At 34.4% G+C, this 17,942-nt stretch overlaps 1 protein-coding gene across 1 annotated transcript in view; it reads right to left on the reverse strand.

The window, feature by feature from the left end:
* Positions 1–17,942, reverse strand: part of LOC123693266 — a gene marked incomplete at its 3' end in the record, with an annotated part of 88,544 nt that overhangs the window by 7,436 nt on the left and 63,166 nt on the right. Inside the window, exons 5-6 of the mRNA XM_045638273.1 lie at positions 9,532–9,612; positions 376–461 (exon numbers count right to left, since the gene is read on the reverse strand). Coding sequence (XP_045494229.1) covers positions 376–461; positions 9,532–9,612 — 167 coding nt within the window. The remainder of the gene's footprint in view (positions 1–375; positions 462–9,531; positions 9,613–17,942) is intronic.

Raw genomic sequence — 17,942 nt, forward strand, 5'->3', positions numbered from 1 at the left:
GCAGCTGAGCTCGGCGGGCGAGTTCCAGTCCTCGGACGAGCTGGGGCTGGGCTCGCTGGCCTCGCTCGCCGAGCTCGCGGAGCCGTCCAACTTCGCGTGCGCTATGTCGCATTGCGTGCCCGATCTGTTGCCAATTGGTGCGGGTTGGGAAGTGCTTTTGCAATTTTGTGTGGTCGTTCGTTGATGATTTTGTTATGTATAATGGGTACATAACAAATATTATGGACATAGCACATAAATTTATTTAATAAAAATATAATCTGAAGAATTATATAGGATGCTGTTTTTCTTTTTACTAGACATTTTCATTTTATAACTATTATTTTTAAAAACCATATTTTATTATGAAAACAATACAAAAGAAAGGTGTGTTACCTGTCTAAACAATGAGGATAGTGGTGATTGAGGCCGGGCAGCGAGTCCGGAGCGCGCGGGCACGAACCCCCGCTTAGCTCCTTACTCTGAAACGAACGTATTGTTTGTTTTATTAATAAAATATATTGCCTCAAATATTTTTTATTAGATAAGTACAGTGATTAAATTGTAAAATTCATCGAAATGGTTCTAGATACATGTAATAAATTTGATCAATAGCGTTTTGTACTTTAATTATATTTTATTTGAGGCCTATAGATAAAAAAAAATATCATAATAATTATAACGACACGAGCAAGGTAAAAGGAAACGCATAAACGGCAGTTCACGATAGTTTGATACAGTATGAAATTCCCCATTGAATATAATACGATAAGTTATGTCAGCGCTTTTGTTCAAGACGTCGTCGGTTCACATTCCGACCGAGGAATGTAGCCATTGCGCGCTCACACTAGCTGCTTTTACAACACTATATAATTATATATGCATTATATTTTAACCTACATTGTTATAGTTTTACCCATCCTCGCAAAAAAAAAGAAATTAATGTCCAATATGCAAAAAAATATATTTTCAGTAATTTCATAGATACATATTTTAGTTTTGAGTAGCTTGATAGCTAGATTAACGTTCTTATCTATTAAGATTTTACGCCGAGTACACAATTCTAATATTCTACTAACAAATGGTTTGAACCAGGATTAAATGAGATATCTTCATACTTGCAACCACCACGAAGGCATTTAAATGTTTATCAAATGCGTAGACACGTGTTTCAGCTTATCAATTTTATAAAATAACACAATACCATGAGTTGCTTTATTTTATTTAGTTTACTTGATTTGTGTTAGAAAATTATCATTTGCATATTTACAGATACCTACATATTCGTAACTGAAAATTTTATTCACTTCCAACATACATTGTTTGCCTCGTCACCGTGTGATGTACAAAACTGCGTCTGGGAGAAGATCATACGTGTCCACTATAACACCGGATCAAAGTATCGAATTGTAAATAACATGACACCCGACAACTCTTTGTCACCGTGAAACACATTTGGCTTGTAAACTTTTTCCGGTAATTTATTTGTCTGTCTCCACAGACTTAGCGCTGTCCAGATACCGCAACTCGCAAGTTATAAACAGTGCTGTGAGCCACAATGCTATAAAAGTATTTAAATTTCGTGATTCTTGATTGAGAATAAGAATAGAAGAGCATGATATTTTATAACTGGCATCACCGGTAATTACTGAATTAAATATTTTAGCTTAACGCAAAATATTTTCTAGAGCATACAGAATTACGATTATTTTGATGATATTGCAAATGCGTGTACCAAAGTTGTTACTTAACAACAAAACCTTATTAATGTTTAACACACTGATATACGATCTAAATTTAATTAATATCTCGACTTCATCTTCATTACATAAAAGGAACCTTCAATAATGTAGGCTATCCAGTCGTTTTATATCTTCGACTAGCCGCGTCGCGTGACGGGATCCGACATCCAACGATACTAACAAATTATTTCGATTTATAAAAATAACTTCGCTGTTTTGAAACAGTTTGTTACCATAATATTTTATTGTCTGGAATATGAAATTGATTTTGGATTTTAACTTATTACATTCCTTTTATTTCTGCCTGGCTTAACTATAGGAAGTTAATATTATATTTCGCTCAAATAAAGGACTATCATTGAGTTAACCTGAAAGTTTTATTGTATGACATATCTAGGTACTACCATAGAATATAATATTATACTCGGCGACGTTCTACGTAGCACAATAATAATAATTAATGACACTATAGGTAGTATCTGTAGAAAAGAAGCTTTTCGGTTCATTCAGCATGCACGAAGCAAGTACATACTCATTACATCCTTTTTTGAAGTCGGTCAATTATAATACCACATTGCGACAAAATCGATAACGGTGGATATTCAAAAGCAGCATAAATATAACAATCGACAATTACGTGACCTGTACAGTTACACCCGTGGGGTTTCAAAAATTCCAAAACAAAATAGCGCACGGGAACGTACGTTAAATGCATCGCAGATATAACACGAGAGGTATGGCCCCGGTGGGCCCCGGCGCGCGGGAAGCTGCGGGTTGCGAGTTGCGACACTTGCCCCATTAAATATTCATATTCTCTTTTGTTACCCGTTCAACTTGCCTGCTTTAATCTGAAGGGAACTTGTATATAGATCGCGGGATTGAAGTGTTTTCAACACATCTAAAATTCTCTACAAGATTAATTTTGATCATTGTATTTGAAATTAAAATATAAGGCAAAATCAAGGATTCAAAGGAAGCTTTGATCATTTAGCAGCAAATTATTTTAAGTAGGATTAATAATTTATATAAGTGCAATTGAACAATAAAAATATAACAATAGAACATTCCTTTAGTTGGTTGTTTTTGAGATTATCGAAATAACAGCAGAAGCAAGGTCTTTGTTTATATTATAACAACGGTAACATTTTCTCAAGTAACATTTCTACATACGTAGAACACAAGTTTACTTTATCTTGTTCAAATCTGCTGAAATAACGAAAATCGTTTCAAAGGAAACCCGTCGCCGAAACATTTTATCACAATGGTCTCAATCAGGAATATTGGAGCGAGCGGTATCGGAGCGGGGCCGTCACGGACACGATACGATTTCTATCAAGTAACAGCATTTTATTGGGACGGAGTACGGACCCGACTCGATTGTTGCGAATTAAGATAAAATTACACCGAACCGCAGATGTGTCTGTGATGGATTTCAAGATAGTTAGAGACATTTGTCTTACTAAGTTAAAGTCTAAATATAGAAATCAATAGAAAAACAGAGTGGCTACCTATATTTTTACAGAATAGCAATAGATTTGTTTGCAACCGCTTATCAGCTTGATAAGTTGGTTCCTCTATTTATCTTCTAATGCAGTATTGTATCAAATTAAACACCCGTTTGCCCTATAAAGATACACGATATCTAGTTAGGTGATCATTTTTTATTCCTAAAAACTAGGTATCTAATATAAACGACAATAACAACCCAATTAAAGCCTCCACTTTGAAAGAGGTTAAAAGTTATACAATTCTCAACAAATAGATACAAATATGTACTTGGATATTGAACCGGTATCGAGTGTTCGGGACGGACCCGTCACGCGCACGACACGTTTTCAGTCAGCAAATAAGCCCCGACGACGACCGTTTACTTCACAAAAGTGCTAAAGCTTACATTTGCTATTTTGTTGTAAGAATATTCTTAAATCTTTATATGATAGAAAATGCGAAAGACTGAAAGAAAGAATCTTGCTTGGTTTTAGATAATTGTGGAAGGTGTACATTTCGCAAAATATTTTAAAGCAAAAGATGAAATCTTTTAATCTAACTTAAGCTACTACAAGTCCTTCTTTTACACTTTGAAAAATTAAGCCTCAGAAATATATCCTTTACCTTTTTCATTAAAGCTCGCAATCCAAGGCTTAAAATCAATTGTTTTGGGGCGAGCGATCGCTGGGGCGTTTATCGGGGTTATTTTGTTCCGGGCTTAGTAGCACTTGGCACGACGGCCTCACCCCTGACTTTGTAGAGACCTTTCTAGCGATAGGGCTGTCAGTATCGAGGTTTTTTTTATAACTAATTAATTTTACCCTGTTCAATAACACAAGACTTCTGATTCCGACTGTAAAAGGTTTATTTCTTTTTTTATTAGAATCCTACTAATATATATATTTATAAATGCGAAAGTTTGTATGGATGTATGGATGTATGGATGTTTGTTACTGTTTCACGTAAAAACTACTGAACCGATTACAATGAAATTTAGCACACATATAGAGGGTAACTTGGATTAACACATAGGCTAGTTTTTATCCCGGAAATCCCACGGGAACGGGAACTATGCGGGTTTTCCTTTGCAAACGCGGGCGAAGCCGCGGGCGGAAATCTAGTAATAAAATAAATAAATGTAATATCCCACATATTCTAGGACATTTTATAATTTCGTTTAACTAGCTATTGTCACCTATTGTATTGTCGTCAAGTGCAAAAATTATGCTTGCTGGTGCGAAATTTAAACTGCAAGTGTTGCTGAAATATTAGCAAATCAAAACTCAAGCAAAAGTAAGTCATCAAAGAAATACCTACAGAAAACTAGCTTACCGCCCGCGGCTTCGCCCGCTTTCTCTAAAACGATTTGAGATTTAAACTATCCTATCTCTCAAGTTGGATCGAACTGCACATGGTGTGCGAATTTTATTATAATCGGTTAAGTGGTTTAGGAGTCCATTGAGGACAAACATTGTGACACGAGATTTATATATATATTAAGATAATTTGAGAACAGGCGAACATACGACTGCAATTGAAATTCTTTCTGTATCACTCAAACTATACAAAAAGAAAATTCTTGGCAACCCTATAGCCGCCTTCCTAAAAATATCAATGTAATATGAAAATAGTTCGACTTAATTGTTTAAGGCGAGTTCTAAATGTTAAAATTGTTTTCTATCACGAAAGAACTCGTGAAATATGGGTCTGCTGTAGACAGCGAATTTATTTTTAACATCAACTGCGTTTTTTTGTATTCAACTTCGAAATGGAAATTCCGTTTGGTCGATATGAACTTTACTTTGAAATGTTTTATATAGTTTTTTGAATCACGACCGTGCTCTCTGAAGCATCAAGAATTGCAAGCTTCAGTCCTGATTGTTGAAGAATCGTTTGATGAAATAAATTCAGAATGCAATTTTTGGCATGAAATTAATCTTTTATCAACCTAAGAAGTTAAACGGTGCTATGGATATAATAGTATGAATACATGCCTCTATGGTGGGTTGGAGTGGTTAGAGCACCGATAAATTCGAAAGATTCAAAGTAAGTACTGAGGCTTGATCACTAACTTGCCCATAGATAAAATTAATCGATAGTGCATTGCCTTCGTGTCTTCTTCTCCAAAAGGACGTGGCTACGTTATTTATTCTGTGGTGTGAGCACATAATTATGTCCTTTTTATTTGCATAATTATGACCTAAGAAGGTTCCAACGCTGAGCTCTCGCATGTCTCGCTCAAATGATACATAATTCAAATGACAAGTAGAGGTCGTTTGCGTTTCATTACGGGGGTAAATCCGACCTCTGCGAGTAATTATTAAAATTAACACGCATTTTACATTAGCTCTTCAATTTTGGGTAGCGACTGATATACTTACGGTCTTTCATGAGTTGCAAGAATGATATAAAATTAAAATGTTTAGACCTAGGTGATTAATTTGTTTGAACGATAATCAACTAAAGTCGCGGCCCGATCAGAGATTGTCCGCTGTAATCTCAGACGTGCAGTTTTTGATGAGTCGATTAGTTTCCAATTAGAATCTCTATGGCAGGAAATATAAACTTACTTTTCACAGTCCATAAATAAGTTTAGTTAGGTTACGTAATACGTACCTTAAGATATCTACAGTACAAAAAAAACTATCGTAGTTTTCTGAATGTGCAGTGTGATCTTGACATTATATTTTTATTTAAAGCCCATTGCACACATCATTTTATTGTTTTGTTGTATTGTGACATTTACCGTCAATCATAATTATTTCCACCAAAACAGATCACACAGTATCCTATTTCTCGTTACCCTTTAAAAGTCACCGACCCAACGAATTAAAAATATACATCGAGTTTTATGTACTCGCCATTCACGAATACTTTCTAAAGAGAAATACCACAATAATTAAATCTGTCCCTAATATCACCTTTCCCTTTCTATCTCAATGGTACCCATATACCCATCCCTTTCGCATCTTCATTATTACACTTAAATGTTGTGACCGTTTTCGAATGAATCCAGGTCTTTGGTGCATTCAAATTTATAGTCGGTTAACAGTTAATTTCTCGTAAATTTTCTGAAAGTAATAAATTAGTTGTAGTATTTAGTAGTGTGTATAATATATTCATTAAAACTAATCGGCTTGTATCACACAAATATAATGTAAACGAATATAAAATGATTTTGCCGGCCTCCATCCGGCCGGAAAATGCCGGCCGGATGGAGTCTCCCCTATTGTGCTTAGGACATGTGCTCCTGAGTTGGCACCGGTTGTAACGCGTCTTTTTCGGCTCTCTTACGCCAAAGGAATCGTTCCGAACTCGTGGAAGACTGCTCTTGTCCACCCAATCCCTAAAAAAGGCGATCGCTCAAATCCGTCTAACTACAGACCGATCGCCATCACCTCTTTACTCTCCAAAATAATGGAATCCATTATTAACTGCCAGCTCATGAGGTACCTGGAGGAGAACCAGCTGTTAAGCGACCGGCAATACGGTTTCCGTAGTGGTCGCTCGACTGGTGATCTTTTGGTGTACCTCACCCACAGATGGGCGGAGGCGGTTGAGAGTAAAGGGGAGGCATTGGCTGTAAGTTTGGATGTAGCGAAAGCCTTCGATCGGGTCTGGCACAAGGCACTTCTAGCGAAATTACCATCTTTCGGACTTCCTGCGAGGTTATGCGATTGGGTTGCCAGCTTCCTGGAAGAGAGGAGCATTAAGGTCGTTATCGACGGTTCCTGCTCTAAGCCTCTTTATGTGAATGCTGGTGTCCCACAAGGCTGCGTGCTATCTCCTACACTGTTTCTTCTGCATATCAATGATTTGTTACAAATCAGTAACATCCATTGCTATGCAGACGACAGTACGGGGGATGCTCTATATCCCGGCCGTGCGAACACCTCAAAGGAAAGCCTCAATGAGAGCCGAAACAAACTTGTGTCTGAAGTCGAGTCTTCCCTTCAAGAAGTCTCGGATTGGGGCGAACTTAATCTTGTTGAGTTCAATCCCCAAAAGACACAGGTTTGCGCGTTCACCGCTAAAAAGACCCCATTTGTCGTAGAACCTCGGTTTAAGAGTACTCCCCTTAGTATATCGCCGAAAATCGGAATCCTCGGAGTTGAAATCTCGAGTGACGTTCAATTCCGCAGTCATTTGGAAGCGAAGGCTAAATTAGCCTCGAAAAAGCTTGGTGTGCTCAGCAGATCGAGACAGTACTTCAAGCCGGCCCACCGACTTCAGCTGTACAAGGCTCAGGTGCGACCGCATATGGAGTACTGTTCTCATCTCTGGGCCGGAGCCCCACAGTATCAACTCCTTCCTCTTGACCGCATCCAACGTCGAGCAGCTCGAATTGTCGATGACCGTAGGCTTTCCGATAGGCTCGATCCTCTGTCAGTGCGAAGAGACGTTGCGTCTCTCTGTATACTGTACAGAATCTACTATGGGGAGTGCTCTGAGGAATTGTTCCACCTACTACCAGCCGCACAGTTCCACCACCGGACCACACGCCGTAAAAACCAGTTCCATCCGCACCATCTGGATGGTTGGCGCTCCACCACTGTCCGCTTCACCCGCAACTTCCTTCCGCGTACGGTGAAACTGTGGAACGATTTGCCACCTGCGGTGTTCCCGAACAACTACGACATTGGGGCCTTCAAGAAAAGAGCTTATTTGTCCATAAAAGGCCGGCAAAGCACCTGCAACACTTCCAGTGTTGCAAGTGTTTATGGGCGGTGGTGACCACTTACCATCAGGTGGCCCACCTGCCCCTTTGCTTGCTCTGACATAAAAAAAAAAAAAAAAAAAAATTTGACTGGGAATTAACATAATATTATTAATGTTCTAAAATATCAATTTACAAGACAATAAATTCTAATAGTTCCACGGTGTCGAGTACTGATTTTAATATTGTTTTTAACTAATATAATTTAATCTTTTTTATGTTATCCGATAAAATATAATTTGAAATAAATGGTTCAAGTGTAGTGATGTGGAACCATAGATTCGCTCATACTTGAGGGGATCCTTACGAGATTGAATATTGATCCTTCCACAAAATTATGGTATACTTTTGTTATAAGGAGTACATATTTGGCAATATAATAGATGGAGCCAACGAAAACCCGCAACCAATCTCCATGAACATGAACAAAGTCACATGCATAAGCTAGTCAACCACAAGGAGAGGATCAAGGGACATTCCTCATACAATTTTGCACCTACTGTTTACCACGCCTTGTATATTGGGTTGTACACTTTTTATCGACTATAAACACGACCCAAACAACCGTTATGTAAATCAATTCAACCCACGTACATCGTGACGGATACGGACCCACGCAAAAAATTGAACGAATCCGGTAAAAAACTTCAAAATACACCGCTACGATTGAATTATTATACCTAGAGTAGAAATGACACTATGGGATATATTATTTTAAAATATTAGAGAATTGATTACTATATTATACGGTGATTTTTAATTAAAAATGCAATTTATATATATCCATAATTTCATAATGCCCGTTGTAGCCAGAAATGATATATTTTTGCACTCTTGGCTGTCAAGTGGACTTTTCCACTGCGCCAATCTCCTCGTTTTATATCTTTTATTGGATTGCACTTTTAAAATTGTGTCAAAATTGCTTTAATAATATTGTAAAAAATTATATTTATAATTTTATTCATGTCATATGAACTATATTTCGAACTTAACACGAACTCCTTCACAAACACTATTAGCTATAAATTATAAAAACCCATCGCATGTTGAAATAGCTGAATATAAAACATGGTAATCAAAAGACCCAAAATGATTACAGAGCTCGCGTTGTAAGCCAATATTAGTACATGATAGCAGACCGTCTATTAAATAACACTGTGTCATCATTAAACTAGCATTTACGGTAGCTCGCGATGAAATAGTTCACATTAAATCTTTTTTTGGTATAAATTATGGCGCTTTTTATATAGGTTGTTGGAATACAAGGGGAATTGTGATGCAGTTCGTACAAAAATAACAAGGCAATACAATAAAATACTTTCTGAATATAAAAATGTTTGTACAATAAGTTAAGTCTTTTTCAAAAGTATAATTAAAGTCAGAAAAAGATAGATAGATAAGATAATTTATAAATTTATAGAGATATATAGAGAGAGAATATATAATAAATAGGACATAGGAGTGTGATTTACAAATAATCTCTTTTCAAAATATTTCAATATTAATTGAATTTCCCATATACTTAGATAACTAGTTCACACAACAGCATTGGAATATTTTAAAATGACATAAAATCATGGTGGGTAGTTGAAATAAACAACATACCCATAGAGGAGCGGAGGGCTGCAGTTGCGAGGCGAACGCCATGCGGAACGCATCTCCCACCAGCGCGTTTAACTCCTCCGCCTGAAAATGTAAAAACTTGATAATTTCGTTGTATTTTATCTTAATTTTTCGAATTCATGATAAATATGTGTTTCTCTTAAGTCAGATGTGTTAATGAGTTTCAGTATTTTTTTTGTCAAAAGCTCTTAGGATAAAGATTATATGATTCATGTGTACCAAAGCTTAGGACTTATCCATTCAAAATGTGAATATGTAGTGTCTAGTGTTCCGTATGGACAATGTGCAACCATTTCAAAGAGTAATATTACATCACGTTTGAAATTCATGTAAAACTTCAAACATGTCTTTAGGGATAGACCTGTGCACTCGCATCGATTGAGGGAACGCCTCTAATCATAAATACCCGCTTCCAATGTCGTGGGTCGAGATAAAGTCGCCGAGCTTACCACAGATATCGATTTAACTAAAACGTTAGATTACATCTACATACCGTATTGCTTTAAATTTTATAGAACAGACGTATAATGTATGTGAAATTAACTTTGAAATTGCCAAGAATTGTTTGGCTCTGTTAAGAATTTTATCATATAGTCCAGTCTGTGGGGAAGTATTTGATGACGACGAAATTTCATGGTTGGAAACTAAAAATACAGACAATGAAACAGAAAATTTCAGCGAAGATAATGAAGAAGCCACCATTATCCAGCCTGGGCCATCAAAGAGAATTAAAAAATGATAGCTGTACAATTTTTAAACAAAATTAAAATTATAATATGATTTCTGTAAATATTATTATTTCCGTCGCTTGTAACTTTTTACCTTTAAGACTTACAGAATAATCATGTATGCAAAAAATGTAGGTAATTTTGTCTTCTTTGAACCCTTCATAGACACTTTTGTGATTTAGTAAACAATTGAGAAGTTATTTAAAATAAACCTAATTTTAGCACCTTTAATTCAAGATGGCGGCTAGCGCCTGGGTCCGTCAAGGTCGAAAACTTGGATTTTTATTAACCTTTCATACCTAAACAATATTGTTTCAAAACATTTTCTACGCCACCTTTTGTAGAGCATAAATACCTACAGACTGGATTAATAAACATTTCCTTTTAAAATATGACATAAACTACAAAACATTTCCGTATATATATCATAAACATCGAATAGATCCAACAAAACTCTACTTGTTTCTAACATTGTATAATTATTTTCATTTAAACTAAAATATAAAATTCTACATCTTACGAATAAGATGTAATATATTTTCTTTAAATTCATTCAAAAGGTACGAGCTCCTATAATTCCGACGTTAAATTCAGACGTAAAGCTACGACGAACGCTCAGGATTTCACTAAATGCCTCCGAATCCGTCAGCGTGAATTTACAGCTATTAAAAGAACAATAAAACGGTATCATTAATTGTGAGAGCTTCTCATTATCACTTTTCATTCTGCAGATACACACACTTCTAGCCACATTGTAAAGGTAAGACTTTTTGCTAACTGTTAACGACATTTGTAAGAAGTACATATTCAAGTTTGTCATCTAAATGTATCATGCATAGCTTAGCTAAGTATCAATTACCAGACCAATTAATTTATTTTGCTTTTATTATTTAGAAGCCTATTCTACTATGTCGATGATAAATTCATTGTATCGATATTACAAGCTGTATTTTCATTGATTATACGCTGCCTAGCTATATTAAATTGCAAGCTAAGATACAATCTGCTTCCATATTGATCACAGCTATTACATTGTAACGTTGCAAATAAATCAATATTTACTTCGGTCACTTTCCTGTGATTATCTCATAAAGTACTTTGAGCCGATCCTACTTTAGTTATTAACATCTTGATCGTATTTTGTGGCTTGTTTAATAGCAAATGTTACGGACTAAGAACAAAAATATGTACCGCAAATATACCTTTATAAATATTAAGAACAGCAGTAGAAAGCTTATATGGAAATGGAAGTTTCGTTAATATGGTTGGTTATATATTTTATGTAGGTCAAAATTTATACGGTTTACATGATTTTAATTTAATAACTCAGGCCCCGGATACACAGACACAATAGATTAAAATCTATTGTGTAGATTAAAATCTATTGTGTCGTGGCCCGATCGGGCCGCTCGGGGCTCAACGGGTTAAATACTTTTCATAATTTATAACTCAGTCATATTCCTGGCAAAGCATAAAACCAATCGCTTTTAATTTCCCTATTCTAGCGTTAACTATGAGAATGTCGACTATGAGTTTTAACGATTTTCTTAATGTAGCGGTTAACATGCAACTACTTTATGGAATAAGTGCTTCGAACCACAAACTAGTCATGACATACTTGCTAGATGTATTACAAAGTATTTACAACATCGTAATGCAAATATGTGAATAATGAATATAGTATAGGTACATCCTAGCTCTGATTTAAAAGTAAAACGTTTAGGTCTTTTTTTAACGTTTTCCTAGCAGAATTGCAAATTCAGCCATTTTGGATGTCAGAAGTAATATTATTTGTTTCATTCACCCTGATTTAAAAAAAATTTTAATAAGATCAACGAGAAATAATAATCTCTATGTAGAGATTCTGGATGGAGAGGATTCAGAATCCGTCCTGTTTTTAGGAGATTTTGTTATAAAAAAGAGACGGTATCGCAAACAACTCGTATACAATATGTAGAAATGCGTGTCACGGAGTATCGGCGAATAAAATGTAAATGAAACGCTGGCAGCGGGGCGCGGGCCAACCGCTCGAATTACGTTTTTATTGTCTATCGCTTTTTCATACAATTCAATTTTCTTACCCGTGTATATTGGAGAACATTTTATACAATCGTATGGAGATGGGACGCTAATAAAAACTATTGTGAGGGGTATTGCCTCGAAAAATGTGACCTCTGAATTTTGTCGTGATCACACGTTTCATTGTTATCATTGATATGTCTCATTTGTCTAGGTATATCTACCTTCATATTATATGGAATTAGTGTCAATTATAGTGTTTAAAAGTTTTTAGACAATAACCAGTCGATAAAAGTGAGTCAACAAATAATTCAGAGTGAGTGAGAGTGAGTCAAAAAATCTTTATTCGCTGTTAATATTTATGCAACATAGAAAATTAGATTACCTTAATATACCTATAGATTCATCACATCGTTGGAATAAAAATGATATAGGTATAAAGAATGCATTGAAATACCAACAGTTTTAGATAAACATAGACATAGAATTCCACGGAATGTATAATTTCATGCATGTTAGCAATGTGTGGCCGACTCGTAAACATATCGGCTTCCTGCCTGTATAGAAAATAAATAATTTTTATGTTACGTGTATTTTGGGTTTAGGCGGAACCCTAAAGCCAACAGGATGTGAACAACCGACGTAACTACTAAATAATTTGTGAGAACTACTCGATATTTGTCAGTCAACTCATGTGATAAAAAACTTAATTTAAATACCGTGGATGTTCTGTTGTATATTTAACTATTTGGAGATTCGTAGCACACGAAAATTTAATTTTAGCCTCATTATAACCTGAAGATGAAGTTAAGAACTAATGAATATAGAGAAAAAGTAACAAAATTTACTTAAAATATTATAATGGAAAAATTGCATACCTATAGTATTATTATCTATTAATACTTGATTTATTAATTTATAAAGAATAGAAAAAAAAGTCACGAGTGGTCGACTTGGTCAAGCATCCGCCCCGGAATGGCACGAAAGGATGCGGGTTCGAGTCCCGCCTCGTGGTCGAATTTTTTTCTATTCTGTATAAATTTATATTTATAAAACATTTGAATGCCATAAAACCAATTTCAATACTTGATTTTATTGGTAATAATACTATATTAAAGAAATAAAGTTACAATATTCATTGGTATTTACGACTAATGTCCAACAAAATTCCTATTTGTCTCCAGCCCCTGTAGTCTGTACAAATTAGTCGGTAATTACCGATAACTTATTTATAGACCCGTCTTCAGCAATGAAAATGATGTCGCTTAATACCTCTCCCCAATTTGATGGAAGCATACAATGGATACATATTTGTTTATAATTTTTATTCTTCACAAAACTTTCTTTTATGCGTCAAAATATTTATATAATAATAGCCTTGTAGCAATGCATTTTTATCTAAATTAATAACATCATTATTTCAATTCCGTAGATATATGAAAAATAAATAAAATATAGATTTCATGGATTTGGAAAATCATTTCTTTGCAACACATTCGAATATTGTCAAAACAAATTATTCTTTGACATTGTCAATCGTTATGATACCGACGTTTGATCTCGACAAGATCTCGAAGGCCCGTCTCCCATTACGCTACCGGTATCCTACACGTCCGCGACTAGTATAGGTGGTCGTTTTTGCGTCGCGCTTCGCGCGTATCTCTTCGGAAGAAAGATAAAAAATTCTTATCATCATGTTGTAGTTCTCGTGCGGCTATAAAAACTCTACAATTTACTTATGTTTCTTTCAATATATGGATGAATCCAGTACATCCTACTTTTACATCGTCACTGGAATCGCTCGACATAGCGTCCGTCTACAAAAACGAGGCACAATAATGATGAATTTAGTCATTTTTCAGTCGCTTAATATGCGAGCATCGGGCAGCGAGCAAATATCTAACTAGTATTCTACTCGAGTATCGTATTCTAGAAGTATCAAAATGGGAGAAGGGCCTTACGGTTTGTGTGGGTTTGTAGATACGGTTGATAATATCGGAAACATTATATATTATTATATTTTATAATAAATAGAAGATATTTCACACTTCCGATGCTATATTATGATTTAACGCAATATTTTTTTCTCTTATTTAATGTTATTGCAATTAAAATAAAATAAACAAATAATGTTTTATTTTTAAGATGGTTTCAAAATCTTATTGAAAATGTTAAGAAGCCTCTTATATTATATTAAATAAATATTAAAATAGTGTTGCATTTATTCAGCCTAAATTATTGCATTCATATTCGATTAATTTATTTTTGAACTTCTAGGATAATAATATTATACAGATGAATACAAATAAAATAAAACGATCCAATTACGAAATAAATTTATTGGAAAATTTTAATTTAACAGTTTATAATAGCGTAGTTGAAAATTTGGCTCAAAACCATCATCCCTCACCAACATAATAATTCTAGTAACTTGTTCATCTGTAAAATATAAAATTTATAGATAAATACCTATTTATATTTAACACATAAATAATATTAACCGTGAACCGCTAAATCAATTGCATTGCATCCTTGCTTATTAACCGTAATAAAATATACAATGATGCACATAATATAATATAATAATACAAGCTAAAAAACAAGTGATACAAATTATCCGTTCCGTCCTTAGTTTTAGTTCCGTCAGTTTCTATGATGTCTTAAAGATTTCTCAAAAGGATTCGAATTGAGAGCTTTTGGAGCCCTATCTTGTAGAGCTTTTGGAGTCTTTTGATTAGAATTTTATTGCACTTCACAAATAACAAAATATTACTAAACTAAAACTAATAGCTTTAACTATATAAAAACATAACGCAGATTGATATTTTCTTAGGATATTTGTTATCCAATAGATTTATAGGACTTTTAAGAACATAATTAAAAATTATCCTCTTGAAAACACACAATTTATATTTATTTTGATAGAAATATTATTTTCATGATTGATGATTGATGTCAAATGTCAAAAAATTAAATAAAGAGGTTGCCATACATGGAATTTTGGATTCCATGTATATGTAATTAATAGAACATTAATTAAACGATTGATATAAAAAATATCGAATTTGATTAAAATTAAATTAACTGCCATGTTTTTTTGTGCATAAAATTTGCTTTTTTTATATGCAATTGCAATTGTAATAATGCGAAAATTAATATAACTAATTTTAATTTACTATCTATTCCCTAAAACTAAGCTAAATTTCTTGGAAAAAGAACACTAAATTTTTTAGGTCTATACTATAGTTACTGATTGGTTACTGATAATCGTTAGTTACCGACCGATTTCGGTCGATATCGATGTCGATTAGTGTCGAGACTACGCCTACTGTTCTCAATAACTATCTACAGTTATACAGAAGTGTCGCAGATCTTTTTAGAAGAATGTGTCTAATGTCCTCTAAAGTTTAACTGCCCAATAAACTCATCAAATTGTCTCGGAACATCCTCTCAAAACAAGCAATCCGAAGCACTCAAAATTACGAGAACTTTAAGCTCAGTACACACCCAGCTGTTTTTGGTTAGCGCGTGTTAGTGTTGTGCTATTATTAATACATTTTTAATAGTTCAATAAAAATAGAGACGTGATTCAACGAAATCTAGAGAAGTTTGATGACGTGGCAGAAATTTGTATTCATATAGGGTCGACCACATGACCTAAAATGTACACAATTTAACACCTAAGTGAGTGTTTACCAGTACAATTAAATAGTAAAATACAGTAAATATTTTATTGTGTTAAGTGATTGTGTCGTGTTCATAATTTTTATTTGTTGTTAGCTGTGCCGCGCGGTTTCACCTGCGTGGCTCCGCTCCTGTTGGTCTTAGCGTGATGATATAATATAGCTTTAGCTTTATAATTCAGCTTTATAATATAAGTATAGATTATTTTATTAAATCTATATACTTATTGCAGAAAGCATTTAACGTGCGTTAAACGTCACGTGTGTGCAGGGCCTAACTTAAGGATATTTACTATGTAATAAAATTTATTTTTACTACGCTTTGATCCGATGCGGGCGCGTGCTTTATTGATGTCTTCCTGCAGATATGGAATTGATTTCACGTTTAGTTATTTTCAAATTAAAGTAATACCACGTAATACGGGACTTTGATATTGTTGTGTAATATCCGCTTTACGAAACTTATAGAAATTTTAAATTGTACCGGTTATGCGTTAAACTTATTTTAATAGTAGTTGGTATCACGCTGGTATTTCATGAAATAGTCGATATAATATTTTTTTTGTTTGTGAGCAAAACGCTGATAGTGATTGAATACCTTATATTTAAAATATATGAAACTAAAGAAGATATCATAATCTACACTAATATATAAAGAGGAAAGCTTTGTTTGTTTGTTTGATTGTAATGAATAGGCTCATAAACTACTGGACCGATTTTAAAAATTGTTTCACCATTCGAAAGCTACATTATCCACGAGTAATATAGGCTAGGTTTTATCCCGGAAATCCCACGGGAACGGGAACTATGCGGGTTTTTCTTTGAAAAGGCGGGTGAAGCCGCAGGCGGAAAGCTAGTTATATAAATGAAACTTTTAATTAAGGTTAAGGTTATTTGTTTATGCATTTCCTTTGTTATAGATTTTTTATTTACTCTTTCCAAGAAAACACTGGAATCTAGATAACAAAAGTGTAACACAATATGTCGGCGTATTATTACAATTTGAAACGCGACTGATTCCCCGAAGAGGCTCGTCTTCTCACGCAAACGCCCATTTTACACTTAATTAGCCACTAATTCTCGACTTTTATATCGTAACAAGGATCCAAAAGAAACGTGTCATCTAATTATATGTACAAAAACGACTGGTCACAGCTTTTTGTACGGAATCAGATGATTCTTAACAATAAAGGGTGCATTCTTTATCCTATAATGTTTACATTAATTTTGTTATTTTTTATATAGTTATAAGTGAAAAAAAACTGTACTTCTCGCTATGTTTAAGACTTATCTCTAAAACTTATTCATATAGTAACGTTGAACTATCAGAGTGTCAAAACACTGGGTCAAGTGTCTAGTCTAAAGCGAATTTCTTACAAGATGGTTGTCATATATATGACCCATTTCACAATGAAGTAGAGAGCCAAAGAATTGGGTCAAGCTTTATTATTTATCACATTATATGATAATCGTTGAAATCCAGCAGAGTACAACTGATTTCCAACAAATGAATTCAGATAAGATTGCTCGTATAACATTCCCCTTTATAGATTTATCAAATTGTCCTATCTCCTAGCTGCTAGCAAAGTTATAGATAAATTGCTACTTCAATACAGTTTCTTAATTTTTGGTACCTAGTGATAGTTAGTACCTATGGATAAACTAATTCATCATTAAAAAACATGACTATTAGTTAAGTAATTTATAACTGAGGCTCCACAGCAAACTTGTCTCTACCGCATGACCGAGAATAGACATTTTCACACAAAATGCGTTGTACAGAAGTTTACAGACTCTTCAAATCTGATTTCTGTTTATTTTTACGTCATCCGATTCCTAAAACTGAACCTGAACCTATCTATAGATACAAGTTATTCGCTTATAATTTACTTATTGTCATCACGAAGACTTGTTACTAAGCTTTTTTCATAAATACACACTCAATGTCAATATTCAAACCGTT

This window comes from Colias croceus, chromosome 7 (genome assembly GCF_905220415.1).
Source record: "Colias croceus chromosome 7, ilColCroc2.1".
NCBI lineage: Eukaryota > Metazoa > Arthropoda > Insecta > Lepidoptera > Pieridae > Colias > Colias croceus.